General features: G+C 36.9%; 1 protein-coding gene across 1 annotated transcript in view; it reads right to left on the reverse strand.

Moving 5' to 3' along the window:
- The window catches only part of TMEM156 (transmembrane protein 156), a 23,497-nt gene extending 8,879 nt beyond the window's left edge, over positions 1-14,618 (reverse strand). Inside the window, 5 exon segments of the mRNA XM_009884996.1 lie at positions 2,604-2,705; positions 5,774-5,881; positions 7,935-8,195; positions 9,677-9,958; positions 14,416-14,618. Coding sequence (XP_009883298.1) covers positions 2,604-2,705; positions 5,774-5,881; positions 7,935-8,195; positions 9,677-9,958; positions 14,416-14,515 — 853 coding nt within the window. The 5' untranslated portion in view covers positions 14,516-14,618.
- Between the last annotated feature and the right edge of the window lie 427 nt (positions 14,619-15,045).

Below are 15,045 nucleotides of genomic sequence, written 5' to 3' on the forward strand. Positions count from 1 at the left end.
GTTTTGTCGATTCATACCATTCAAGGGACTGTTTCACATAAATGCAATGGCAGGAACAGATCCAAAATCTAGAAAATGTGCTCTGTACAGCCCACACTCTAGTGCATACTTTTTTAACTTAACAGCACAGACAACATTTAGTCAACATTTATGACCAGAATACTTTAAAGCTCCCCTGTCCTCACTATATGTGCTTAATCCTTTGTAATACCATGAATTTGGAAGGCTGTAATTCTAATCCTCCTCTAGAGAACATACTGTACATTTTCCCTTCTTTTCTCTGGCCACCAGACTTAATGGTAATGATTTGTGGACGCAGAACTACTGACAGTTTCATGACATCTGTGCTGTAAATTATCTTTTTGTAGGACCACAGTGATATTAAGATAGTAATTTCCAGAGCCTACCTAGGAAGTCGTTCTCATTCTCAAAGTACAGGTTTCCTTCTTTTTCTTTCCTTGTCCTTTCTGAACTTTGAATAGTACCTATACATCTTTTAATCTATATGAGATAATGTCACATCCTCTCAGATATATAGCTACTCATTCTCAATACAGTGTTTCTAGGGTGGTTGTATTGTCTTCAATGGATCTCAGTGTTTTGTTTCAAGATTCCAAGCTATGCAGTAATGATAGTGAAAATATTATCAAGAGCTGTTAAAGAAGTCATCTACAGCTATTTATAATCCATCATCACAGTAGCAAATCTTAAACTTAGCAATTGTGGAAAAAATAAGTTATTTTCATATGGTCTTGATTTCACTTTAAATTATATTGGTATAAATCAGGAAATTGACTGGATTGACTGGAATTATGGTGTGTGAAATCAAGGAATTTCATATTAAAATAAAATCCATTATAGCAGTTCATAAAACTAAGCATCTTTCTGGGTTAAATGGGTAGACTGAAGTAGGAGGAACATGTAAGTAAGAATGACAAACCAATACAGGATTCTTATTCTCTTCAGTAAAATCTAGTAAAACTAGATTTGAATTTCCATAAAATTACATCATCAAAAATGCCGTTGGATATACAAGACTAAAAATGCCATTGTGAACACACTGATAAAACAGGTATGGTATTAGTGAAGCTACTCAAGACAAAAGATGTCAGAAAGATAATTCCTCTCCTGCGGGATGAAAATAATGAGCTCATAAATACATCTTAGAGGTAGCTAGTGCTTTAAAAGCAAGAAGCATAAATTGTACTCCCGGGAGAGTTCAGACAGACAGGGAGCTATTCCCTCTTTCCTAGGTAAAATTGAAATGCCATGAGTTACTGAGTTGTAGAGAGAAATTATTGAGTCTCCTCTTACTCCTGAAGAACGAACAAAACAAACAGTGAGGTACCCAAGCCTAGCCAAATTTAAAACCATTTTTTTCATTTGCTGGCTTTGTAGTTGTTCTTGTTTTGGGGGAAGGTTGTTTTGCCATTCAGAGCTATCATACTGTATGTCCATGTTACTCTTCTTTAAAGATAGAGCTCCCTTCGTGAAACCAGAATCCATGGATTTTATTAAAGCATATGACTCTTCCAGCAGTATCAGTAACACTCAGAGCTACAGCTGCTCATTTCCCCTCACACAGAGATTTGTTACCAAATCATAATCTCTGGAACCAAAACTTTGAGCTTACCCATGCCATTTAATTCATCTGTGCCAAACATACTCCACTCTCAGAAGACCACATTTTAATTCCTGAGATTAAAAAATTGTACTTTGTGGGAATTTTTCCCTAGAAATAGACTACAAAGTGCCAGCAGAATAATGATAGAATCATAGAATGGTTTAGGTTGGAAGGGACCTTGAAGATCATCGAGTTCCACCCCCCTGCTATAGGCAGGGACACCTCCCACTAGACCAGGTTGCCCAAGGCCACGTCCAGCCTGGCCTTGAACACCTCCAGGGATGGGGCCTCAAAAACTTCTCCAGGCATCATGTTCCAGTGCCTCACCACCCTCAAAGTAAAAAATTTCTTCCTAATGTTTAATCTTAAACCTGCCCTCTTCCAGTTTAAAGCTATTCCCCCTCGTCCTATCACTACATGTCCTAGTAAAAAGTCCTTCCCCAGCTCTCCTGTAGGCCCCCTTTAGGTACTGGAAGGCCACAATAAGGTCTCCCTGGAACCTTCTCTTCTCCAGAAGAATAATTCTCTGAGTCCTGCTAGAGCCATCCATTCTATCCATTGTTAGCAGATCTTGTCAAGAGTGATAAACGCATAAAGCATATATACATGTATACATGTCTGTATACTTTTCATACATACACAAAGCACCTGGCTGCCAAACCTCAAATGTGGCACACAACACCATCAAAAATTAAAAGGAAGTAAAAAACCCAAACTCATTACTACAACACATTTGGAAGACTGGGAGAAGCATTCCCACATGATATACACAAGTCTTCTTATAGTTTCATCATGAGAATTATTTATTTATGATATAAAAATGTTTCTATAACATAAGCCAGAGCAAATCGGTGTAGGATCAAGGTAACTCTGAAATAAATCTGAAGCATCCTCTGACAGGAAAGACTTAAAAGGTCTTTCTTGACTTCCCCATGCCTCAAGATTTATTAGGTTTTTATTTTACTTATATATTACTTACCAGGAAAAGGATGAATTTTAGTAGCAGATATGGTTCTTCTTGCATGTCTAGAACTCTTTCTTCTTAGAATAGTAGAAATTGCTGCTACTCTGCGTTTACGATCTGTTTTAAACAAAAGACATTGTACATGTTCCAGTAGAGGTTCAGACTCACACTGCTGACAGTAGAATAGCAAGGATGGAGTGTTCTGGCATCCTAGGAAGTTGACAGACTCTTTGCAAGTGTGGGTTGTTCATCTTTGGAAGCACAGTTTGAGAACAAGCTCTACACCACCCAGAGAGAGAAAGATAGAGCTGGGTTGACCACCTCTGACTGTTTCTCAGCACCCAGTTCATAAACTCCTCAGTCTTTCCATCTTTGTGCTGCTTTCTTAAGACTGTGCTCTTGGTGGGGTTATTGGAGCTGTTATAGTTAGCCCTGTTCCACAATGACAGCAGTTTGGGGCTCAGACAGCTTCTGATGACAGACTTGTTTCAATTCAACATAACAGAATTGTTTTTTATCTTTTTCTTTTGAGAACACTAGGAAACTTCATCTTTAAGAAGTTCATTAAATTAGCATTATTTAGGTCATGATTTTTTTATGAATAGCCAGTGGAGATCTAAAGCACTGAAGCCCTAAGCATGCACTGTAACAGTTAATGTCAAAGGAAGCTCTGGAAGGGGTCGTTAAGACAAGAGTGGAAGGGAAAAGGCAAAAGGACTCATTTCTAATTTAGCTCCTTTGTCATGGATCGGTAGTAACCTGCACCAAGTTTATTTGGATATTTTATTTTATGCACTCATGGAAATAACTTCATTAATGTTTCAGAGAGTCTCAAAGTCTGCCTAGCAGAATGTCTTGGAAGGTCTCAAGAGGAAATGAATAATTCCATGTTTCTTAACAGCTTTCAGTAGTGCTCAGAAATTAAAAGAAAAACTGCTAACTGAATTATGACTGTAAAAACTCTTAGCAGCTGTTTTAGGCACGTACTAATATTTTGCTGTGTTCTTTAGGCAGCACTGAAAAAAGCAGTAGGTAGACTTGCAATTAAAGGTGGCATCGTAATATATACACTTAAGGAACACAGCCCTTAAATCTGATTTTTATGTGCTTGTCTTTTTGTCAGTAACATATTGATGTTGTTTATAATGTTGTATATTGTAAATTTAACTAATAAAAACAGTATTGTCTATCAACAGAAAATGTATTTTAGAAGCCAGTCAGTAATTAGAAGCCTCAAAAGGGCATCTTTTTCTCCCTGATTGTCTGTGACGACTCTGAAAAACCTGCATTTAATAGAAAACTGATGTTTAAGAAAAAAAAGCAGTAAATCATTAATCATCACTACTAACAGTTCTACATTAAAAATGGGATGTTATGACTCAAAGCACAGAAAATCATACTCATTATATTTATAGGTAGCTTTGAAATTACAAATGGAAGTCATTTAAATTAGAGCATTTAATAGCCCACTTATAAAGACCTAATTTACACTTTGTGAGATTTTTATGTAGACAAAATAGGTCTCAGAATTTGGGTCTAGCAATAAGTAAAAGATCATGTATTTTAACCAATATAATCTTGTAAGGAGTTTCCCTAATCACTGGGGGGGGGGGCAGAGCACAGATTTGTCATTTTCATAGAATCATAGAATCATAGAATGGTTTAGGTTGGAAAGGACCTTGAAGATCATCGAGTTCCAACCCCCCTGCCACAGGAAGGGACGCCTCCCACTAGACCAGGTTGCCCAAGGCCACATCCAGTCTGGCCTAAGATTAATATTTTAAGTAACTATTTTGCTTATTCATTAAAAATATATGCATAAAATACTTACATTATGCAAAAAAAAATCACAGAAACATTGGGGGAGGGGGGGTGCACTCTTCTTCCTTCTGTTCAATTATGATTAAAGCTAGACTCCTATTGCTCTGTCATTACAAAACTGCCTGTGGATACAGTAAGGATGATTGGGGTATGGGTATGGCTTATCATTTTTTTATTACCCCTGTGACCAAGGTCTCCATTTGGCAGCTCTGGACTACGAGGGGAATGGACATCTATCTGCCTGGTAATAGCAACTAAATGCTGGTTGTCTGGAGGCATTCTGCCCACTCAGGGCTGACACAGGCAGAAAGTCTCAGGAAATTGCTGTCAAAAGCAACTAAGAGCTATTACCTCAGGTAACAGGTTAAGTAACACTCTTTTCTCACTAATGACAGGGGCTGTGCTCCCTGTACCACCTACCTCTGACTTGGGATGAAAAACAGGGACCAGCAGCTGACAAGCAGTCGATTTTCTGCATTGTTTTTGTGCAGGGGATTTTATCTTGATTGCTCAAAGTCTCAAGTTCAGGGTACTCCTACACTTTTATTCTTGCTTTCTTCTCTGTATATTGCTAGAAGAAATACTGTAAGTCCCAATTTCAGTCTGTATCCCAAGTGAACTGCATAAGAAGAGCCTGTCTTGGCTGATGAAGACATTCTGTAGAAACAATTGTTCCAGTCTCTGTACTATGGACAAGTTCTTTCATAGCAAAGTTTTAATCATGTGGAATAGTCAACAGTACTGATTCAGAAATCGCAGCAATATTTTCTTTGCTGAAGTTAACAGCAAAGAGAATAAATGTTATCTGGGCTTAATTCACCTCTGGGGTTAAGGAGGCACAGCTTGGTTGACCTGTACAGGATTACACCACCACTGAATTTAGATAACCAGTTTTTAGGATGGACAGCTGAGTGCATATCTCCTCATATCTATCCTGTAATTTTTCTTGACCATGACCTAGATGAATAATCTTCAGGAAGGAAATGGTTTTTCAATCTGCTTATATTGGTCATTGGTATTTCTGCTTAAGACCTTCAACAAGGTTCAACTGAAACTGTTTTGTCAACTGCAATCAGTCTGAAATGAGAAGTTCATATCACTAAGGATCATATGCCACCAATGATCTGTTAAAAAACCCGTATTTCATTCTCCATCAACAAGCTTGGACTTGCATACCCCATTCAGAGGTGAGAGGTGATAGTATCAATCATCTGAGTATTTCAGTCCCTCTATAAGAAGCTTTTACCATATTCTAATTAAAATATTGGTGTCTGAACCACATTAATAATAAACACCTTTGTTATTGTAAATTAATACATTTTCATTGCATAGACATTCATGCAGATTAACTTTTTGTTACTTACAGTTTTGTTCATTTTCTTGGACTATTTTGTAGATGACGCTTGAAATAGTAAATACAAAAACTACTGGAATCATAGTGATCCAAATAATCTTCGTCATACACATTGGATCTGTCCATAAAATGTAGAAGAGATAAAATGAAGCAGGAAATCACTGGCAGAGAAAAGCAAAACATTTGGTCTTGGTAGGTTTTTGGACCGTGCCTATCCCCACAGACGAAAGTTTAAAACAAAATTTTTCTTTCAGCCCTCTTTGTTGTTTGAAATTAAGTTCCCTATCTAGAATTTAGCTTCATTTTCACCGGTATCTATCTCCCCGTGTCTGAAACAGTTTTACGTAGCTAAGTGAATGAAAACTTTTCCTATTTGTATAAACTGTTATATGTAACTCAGCCAGGAAGAAAATGCTTCGATGCTCAACACTTATAATTAAGGTAGAACAAGGGTATCCCTTCTTTGTTTGGATGGAGCTCAGAAGGAATTGGTCCACTGTCCAACACTGGCCTGTACTGGCACTCTCAGCCTCCTGGTCCATCTTCATATATGGGAAAAGGTAATTTTCTACATGTAGAAATTTTCTAATCAAAAAGTGAGGAAATTCCACCAACCGGACCCCTCTGGGGAGTTCTTTTAACCAAAGCTGCCATGGGGGAGAATCAGTGTGGGACTGGGTGTAGGAGGTAGGCTGCTCTTTCGGAAACAGCTGCTGCAGAAATGCACCCGCATTCCACAGGGAATTAGTTCAGTAACTACAAGCCAGGACTATATACCACAGGCAAAGGATGTGGGGAACTTTCCTCCCTGGTTGCTTGAAAGACCTTTCAAACTTCTTTGGTAGGTGCATGTTAATGCATACCTTCGCATTGTAAAATAACTATTTTAAAAAACAGCCATGTTACTATGACTCATATAAAATCAAATTACATACTACAGCCAAACCACTGTTTTCCTTTCCTTGACTTAGAATAGTATAATTAGACCTACATCAACCTCCCTTGTGTATCTTCTCCATTCAGAAGTCATGAGGTAACTGCCAATAACCCCATGGCTCTTTGAGGTAAGCACAGCTCATCCCTCCTAATTTTGAACTAAAAATATCTTTTATACAGCCATTTAGGTTCCTTTCAAACAGAGTACTCTACACCATCTTGTAGTGACTTGTAATGACTCGTATATCAGCCTTGCCCAGTCAAAGCCCCAAGCACCTCTCTAGCTTTGTTTTGAAGTAAACAGAAAAAAGATGCATTGTTAATTTTTATTGTTAATTTGAGATAACTACTTCCCAGGTAAATCTCCTTTAGAAAAGGGTGGTTAGCTCACAGTTTTGACTCAAGTTAGCAGGGCAAGTTACAAACTATGCTCCTCTCATAGCTAGACCTACTTATTAAAAAAAAATTAAGTTGCCCTCTCTTCTCTAGGATTTTACTTAGACTTATTTAACATAGGTTTAGCCAGCTCCAAAACATGTATTTTTTTCCAGCAAAGGTACGCATGAAATGCATTTGCCATACAAAACTAAACTAATGTAATAATTCAGCAATTCCCAGATGGCAAGTGTTACATATAGATGGGCTGGAAGCCCCGACCATGGTCAGGCAATCAGCCAAAAAAAATCCTGCAGCACAAAGAGAAATTTAAAAAGCTGACAGGCTGTCCTCTGGGAAAACTAAGCCTAGTTCAGTCGAATATTTCTTTTTTAAGTGTACCATAGTAAGGCTGTATAGCAGGATATTGCAGTACATTAAGAAGTCAAACCTATCTCCTGGTCCTTCTGCCACTGAAGTTAACAGGATTTTATTTATTTACCTCCAAGACAACAGGGTTATGCCATTATCAGGGAGGGGAGAGGAACCAAGTAATTCCAGGTTTTGTCATACATGCTATTTGTGTGACCGCCAAGAAAAAAAAACATACAGACACTTACTTTGCTGTGTTGCTTCTAGGAAAAAGAAAGCCACAGCTAAACGTGCTTAAAAAAACCTGTCAGTTGCCTACTAAAGATGGTCTTTTACTAAGGGAGGATCAAAATTGTATTCTCTTCTTGCGAAATACTTAAATGCTTTCAAATGGTTGATGAAAGCAGAGAACTACCTACTGGAAATTTTTTGCAAGACTGATATTGTTTCTGGTTTGATTTCCATTCTGACTCTCCTTTGTAACTTACATTCCACATGAGACTTCAGTTGCAGTGAAATATTTATACAGTCGTTTTGGTCTTCCACCATTGCCATGAGACAAGAATGATTTAGGTATTCTTCAGCTGCGTTTCTTCCTCTGACTGTAGAATTGTTGATGTGAATTTCCAGCAGGTAGCAAGTATTATGCTCTACTTCTTCTTTCTCAGAAACCATAGTGAAATTAAAATATTTATAAAAATAAATAACATCTTCCGTTTTCACTTCAAGTGAGTCTTTTGCTTTTGGAACTAAAAATTAAAACAAAACTGTAATATAATATGCGGTAGACAAAGACAACTCTCAGAAAGAACAATAAAATAAGTTCTCTGTCTCACTTGCAAAAACATACAGTAGACATTTACATTATAGGCTATGATAAAATGGACAAAAGGATACCATGTAAAATTATTCTGAACAGATCCAAAGAGTATTGATTATCTGTACAAAATATATTTCCACTACAAATTATAGCCTGTTTTTTGCTTTACTAACAGCTTCAGAGCTTTTCAGTTTTTTGTTGTTTTGTCGCCTGTTGTCAAAAATGACAGAGACAAAAATCAGGCTATGAAAAAAAATAAAAAACAAGTAAAAGCCATATGATGATAGAGATTTGAAGTGTACATCTAGTCTATCTGCTATCAGTTGCAGAAGGTCCTTGTTTCACTTCAAACCACACAAGCTATGAGACTTGCACAATGTCAACAAGAAACATAGGTAGGTAAGACACTGTCAAAAGTGTTAGAGTTGTATAGGTATAACTGAGAACAAAGTTTGTCCATGTATTTTTTGTTTTGTTATTTTCCACACTTGTTAAGACAGCTATTTTGTAATAAGAAAATTATGCTGTTGGAAAAGAACTGTATTTCTTATGTTCAGGACTTGGCCTGTTGCCCCTGTTGTTGATGATATTAGGAAAGCAAAATTGAGAAGGATCCTCTTCCTCAAAAGTTTCCAGATACTTTGCAAGTGTCTATGGCACATCTGAAACGACGTGGATGGTGCTGAACTCTTCTACACGTTGGTGTGCCAGTGCTGCCTTCTATGAAACATTCGGGCCATTTCTGATACTACACAGTTGAGGATAACATAGGCTATATGTACAAAAATGGTTATTTCTTGTATTTCTTCAAATTAGTTCTTCAGATACTTGCTCACAAGTTATCATCATATAATATCAGCACTGAACATGTGGAGTTCCGCAACGACATTTAAAAGCAAATTCTGCGTGAAAACTGATCAGAAACTACAATTCCTTACAAATAAATGAAATATTTTAGAAAATTTAGCAAGATTAAAAGAATAAAAGATGGGGATATGAGCATTTATAAAAGCCAGTTGGCAGAAGTCAAATTTGCAACAGAAATATTCCAGGTGGCGGCTGGATAAGGCACTCTTTTATCACAGCACCCTCCTTGCAGACCAATACAAAGCCTGCTGAAGATACTGACACCTCCCCACCCATGATTTTATACAAGATCCTCAAAGAAAAGACATCAGCATTTTGCTACCGACATGTTTCACTGACAGCCAGAAATGAATGCCACTGAGAATCTGGCATAAAACCTGCATTTTCTAGCCATACAAAGACAAGCTAAAAAAATTCATAGATTTGCAAAGACCATAAATATTATAATCATATTATAATTTTCTTTTAACTACCAAATAAAAACATGTCTTTTATGTTGTAATTAACTACTTCCAAATTAAGTATTTCTCTTCCCCTACTTACTTTTTTTAGCTACTGACTCTGATCCTTGATGATCAACATTCACACCTTGCTTGGATTCACACTCTGTGTGTTTAGTTTGGGACTGTTGTTCCTTCCTGAAGGGCTGGCAAATACACGGAATATTTTGGAAGTTGGAATGGTTTATGATGGCCTTCAGTAAAATAGTCTGGTTTTCTCTTCTTTGTCGCACTGATCTTTTGTAAGAATTGTTAAAAGTACAAAGTGGAAAAGTGGTGGTGTTGGATGAACAGGTATCCACACATGACACAATTACAGTGTTAGCTGTAAAAAAAAGAGTGCTATATTAGCAAGACAGTCATATAGGACCCTTGGACAAATACATGCATGGAAGCATCACGTAACAGATCCTTTACCCATCTTATGATGAAACGCACTTTCTTTCTTGAGGGTTATGGCAGCACACTGAATGCATCAACAAGTGAGAGAAAACTAGCACAGAGTCTTCCCACAGCCTCGATGTTGGATTTTATTGCTGAATTGTATGAAAACCCTTGTATCACTAACTTGAATTTGTGGCGCTATCTAGTCACATTCCTGTTTCAAAGCTGCTCTGATTTGATTGTACTTGAAAAGAAGATGAAAGCACTCATGTTTGGAGTGGGAACTCAGCCCTGGAACCATGCAGTTGCACCGCACCAGTGCAATTATGTTGTAAAATAGCTATAATCAGAATAAAAACTTTCTTTCCAATGACATTGAAACCATACAGTGAGAATAAACAGAAACACTGCTGAATCCTCTGACTGCACCCTTTACATTCTCTTATCTTCAGTCAACAACCACAAATCTTAATCATGACCATTGGTTTTCGTATTCATAGTCAAATTTCAGTAGCAAATTACTGTAGCTAGAGCACATTAATGCAGTTCTGGTAAGTAGCAAAAACCACATAAAATTAACTATTAATGAGTGTTATTTTAGCTGTCTTCCACATTAAAGAAGGGATTTATTGTACAAATCGTGCATTTTTACTCGAGCTAACTTTTAACTATTTTTTCAATATGAAAAAAAAACCCTAAAAAACTTCTGGGACCCCAACATGAAATATCTACTTATGAATATAAATAACCACTTCCCAGAGCTGACGCAGCACTGACCTATAGTTTTGTAGCTGAGCTTCCAATTCTAGTAGTACCCTTGCATCTCTATGAAGAGGAAATTTTGCATCTAACTCCCATTCTGAGTAACTGGAGTCATATGTTCATAAATCCTTATGTATATAGAGGAAAACATAGACTTTAATTGCTCCAGTCCCAGCTGGACTTCAGGCCACCTTCAACAGGCCACCTGTGCTGGCATCGCAGCAGGCTGACCTCGGAAACAGTTCAGTGAAGGATTTCAGACAGGATACAGGAATAAAATCCAAAATCCAACGCCAAAATCAATAATCTTCACTTTACTAACACTACATCAGAGAGTCATAAACTCCTTATAAAACATAATAAACCGAAATGTAAAATATACATCCTATGCAGGTAAGAAAATAATTCGTTTTAACACAAAAAGGAAAGATGTCAGACAAAATTTAGGGCTTGATCTTTCCCTGAGGCAAGTGAAAACATTTTCCTCAAAACCTTTACGACCTGACCCACGCAGCCTGGAGTGGAGCGGGCTCTTGAGGTCAAATTCTTCCAGCTGAAAGAGGGGTTTTGTGCAGAGCTTCTCTGTGGAGATGAGCCAGGAGCAGAAATTGAATGCCTACTCTGCTCTCATGGCAAGGCATGTGTGGATCTGGGCAACCAGTCTAAAATCACCGCTCCAGGACTCAAGGTCAACTAATGGGAATTCCCTACCATAGCCCTTTCACCAAGAAACTTGTACACAGACTTGGAAATCCGCTGGCTGTGCTGCAACAGCAGTCTACGTACAGCACTATGAAGTCCATTTTGGACTTCACACACTGCTAACGAGGCTCCAGAGCTGCCTATGAGCCGTGTTGTAGGTACGTAAAGGGCATGTTACCTGCGTGGAAAAAGGTTGAGTGCTGTCCTGCTAGGGAGGGTGCTTACCACCCTCTTCAAAGACCTCTACTGAGAAAGCCATTCAAGTTACGATCTAGCATCAGGAAACCTTATTTTCTTCCAACTTACAGGATGGTGGACTTTCTAGGGAGGGATATGTATTGTTGAACGCTGTAAGCAGGGCTGCAAAAAGACTAGACTTTCCCAGTGGATTACATGGCCAAGAGAGAGCCATACCCACAAGACGCTTGCTCCTTACTGCAGACCTGGGAAGCACACTCCGAAATGTAAAGATCACTGGAAACGTGGAAAGCGGTTTGTGAAATCTGAACGCAGACGGCCTGAAGGGTTAAGAGGATCACTGAGATGAAACCATGCAAAGTATCTCTAGGAAACTGCTTTGTATTCAAAGATCTGTGACCTGCATTCTTAATGTTAGGAAGTTCTGTAATTAGGAAATACCTTTGTTAAGCCTCTCTTTACAGGGTGTTTTTCCATAGAAAATCCAATTCCATTAAAATGAAACTATTCACAGCGAAGATCTGAATTTGTAAAAAACTTGCTTCCCATTAAGAAAATCATAGATATTTCATTTTGGATTGGCTTGACTTTTCTTTATTTGATCTGTGGTATTCTGTTTTGAATCAATTCAGCAGTATATAAAATTGCATTTTTTATTATCACTTCCTCATAGAAATGACAGTCGTCACATAGTATTGCAGAGATACAAGGCCTATAGTACAAGTTGGCGAATAGACAACTGATAGATTAAAGGAGATACACTCCATCAAGTAGCTGGACCCAAAGGACAGGACTGGGATTGAGAGCATCAGACTCCAAAACAACAACCTCCTGCTCTAAAGCAATGTCGTTTAAAGGTTCAATGACTCGTAACCAAACAAGTGGGTTGCTTTACAAATACAAAGGAAACATTTCCCTTTTGGCAATGCTGAACTGCATTCTTTTGACAAAATTTTGAAGGCTTGTTTTCTCGCAAATTGATTTCCCCCTAAATTTCTGTTTAATGAGAAATTTCCATTTTTTTCCCCTCTCCGGAATGAAAATAAATGCTGGAACTTCACCTGGGATAAAACATCCAACTTTCACTTACTTCTATATGTACACTTTGCTTGCCTGCCACTTCAGAGATTATATTAAAAACCTGAAGTACCCACAACATAAATGTGATCTTAGAAAAGCCTGTGGAATTAGGAGGTCTCTGCCGCTCATTTAGGTACCTCTCACAGAGGATGATACAGAGACTATGTTTCACTCCACTAAGATTTCCAACACCAACTCTGTGTGGTGAAGCATCATGGGGTAATGGCAATTTGCAACATCAACAGCAAATTCTGTGCATTTTAGGTTTGTCACAAAATCAAAAAAAAAACCCAACCCCAAAACAACAGTTTCCAACAGAAGGTTTTCGATGAACCAGACATCCAAGTTCCTTGGAATTTTCAAAATAAGTACTTCAACATATAGAGTTTCTCATGTAATTCGGACATTGTTATACAGTCTGTTATATAGTCATATAGTTTTTAGAACATTCAAAATATGACAATGATTCCAATTTTCCAAGTATAACTCTGTGCTGTATTCTGCTCATATACTTCACAATCTTATTTTAGGCACGCTGTGATTAAGTTCCTATATGTAGATATCAGAATTGCAGTGATCACGCTATTGCAGCACAAAGCATCTCCAGTAAGAGCAATCTAGGAAAGTTATTATGGAAAAATGCGGTTACTTTTTGATGTTTGACAGTGAGGTCAATGTTTTCTTCTGGTAATAGTCATGTCATTGTTTATTTGCATAGTTTGTGCTAGCAAATACTTTGCTTACTTCTGCATGGAGGTAAAACATTAATTTTTCCAACATCTTAAACTGACTCATCAATTTTATGATACTTGAAACTTATGACAGCTTACCATATTTGTTCATTTATAAACTAAAAAAATCTATAAATTATATTCTAGTTACTGTCATGTTTATTCATTTTAGCTAATGAAAATAGAAATGTAAATATCAGTAACCTAATCTGGACATATTTTGATATTAATTTTTTTTCAGAAAATTATTCTTCATAAATAATTTATTTTATGATGCCTGGGAACACACAGCATTTGTCAAATGGATGCTTTTTATTATAACATTTGTCTAGTCAAAAGCTTACTTAGGAATGGATGTGATAAAACTTATTTTAATATTAATTTATTTATGGATTTTTAAGAAAGCAAGGAATGCATAACTTACATATATTTTGCATTCATCCTAAATCCAGTATTGACCTTTAGGATTGCCCAGTTACACCTATTGCACTCTACTTTTTGTCCTGTAACCACTGCATATTTCTTTCACAGACAGCACCTCACACCAGATAGTAATCATACAAAGTTTTATAGGCATTTAAGTCTAGAAACTTAAAAAAAGTTGGGTTTAGGATATGAGTACCTGCTATAAAAGAACATATGTACTTTAACTACTCTCTTCATAATGAAGATAGTAAAAGTAGAGTTGCATGGAAATAGTTACCAAAAATTTTGCAGTATACATAAATGAATGACAAACACCTTTCAAATTATCACATATAATTAACTCTGTTGGTTAAAAATCTAAAGAAAAAAATCTACACTTTGCAAAGTCCGTATGAGTACAGTATCCTAACCATTGCTTTTAGGCAAGCATATGCCAACTTTTCAATTGCAATCAGACTTTAGAATTAATAAAAGGCTATTTTAAAAGCTGATCACTCACCTTCATGGATTTTGAAAAATTCAGGTAAACATAAAATAAACATGGTAATTATTCCTAGTACTAATCTGAAGAGTTCTGATTTTCTCAAAAGCAAGCACATGTCACTGAAGCACTCCCACCTAGCATAGTGGTGGTAACTTCCTTCCTGGTTTAGCTTTTAACTCAGTGCAGACTTTACACAAAATAATGTCTATTCATTTCCTTTTTCTACTACGACTTTTCTTTTTACTTCTTGTTACGTTCAGTTATAGAGATCCAGGTTCTGTTCTTACACTGGCATAGATGAGGATGATTCAAGTGAATATGCTGAAGATAAAACTCGTACCACAATGAAAATAAGAGAAAAATCATGAATAGAAGCTATTTTATTCATTTGGGGTAGTTTTGTTTTAGGAACATCACCCCCTAATGGCCACTTTCATATACCTTCTAAACAGTAAATGAATCATCTTCGTGAAGGAATTTTGTTCTCGTTTGTCCAAGAAGATTTTTAAAAAATGAGTCAGATCCTTATTATAAAAATGAGTCAGAAATGGAGATTTTATTATTTTTTTTATATACATATGCATTGGGCCTAAAGGGAGGATAATTTTATGTAACACAGAATCTTTAAGACTTTAATAGACTACT

This window comes from Charadrius vociferus, unplaced genomic scaffold, assembly GCF_000708025.1.
Source record: "Charadrius vociferus isolate BGI_N301 unplaced genomic scaffold, ASM70802v2 scaffold134, whole genome shotgun sequence".
NCBI classification, from domain to species: Eukaryota; Metazoa; Chordata; class Aves; order Charadriiformes; family Charadriidae; genus Charadrius; species Charadrius vociferus.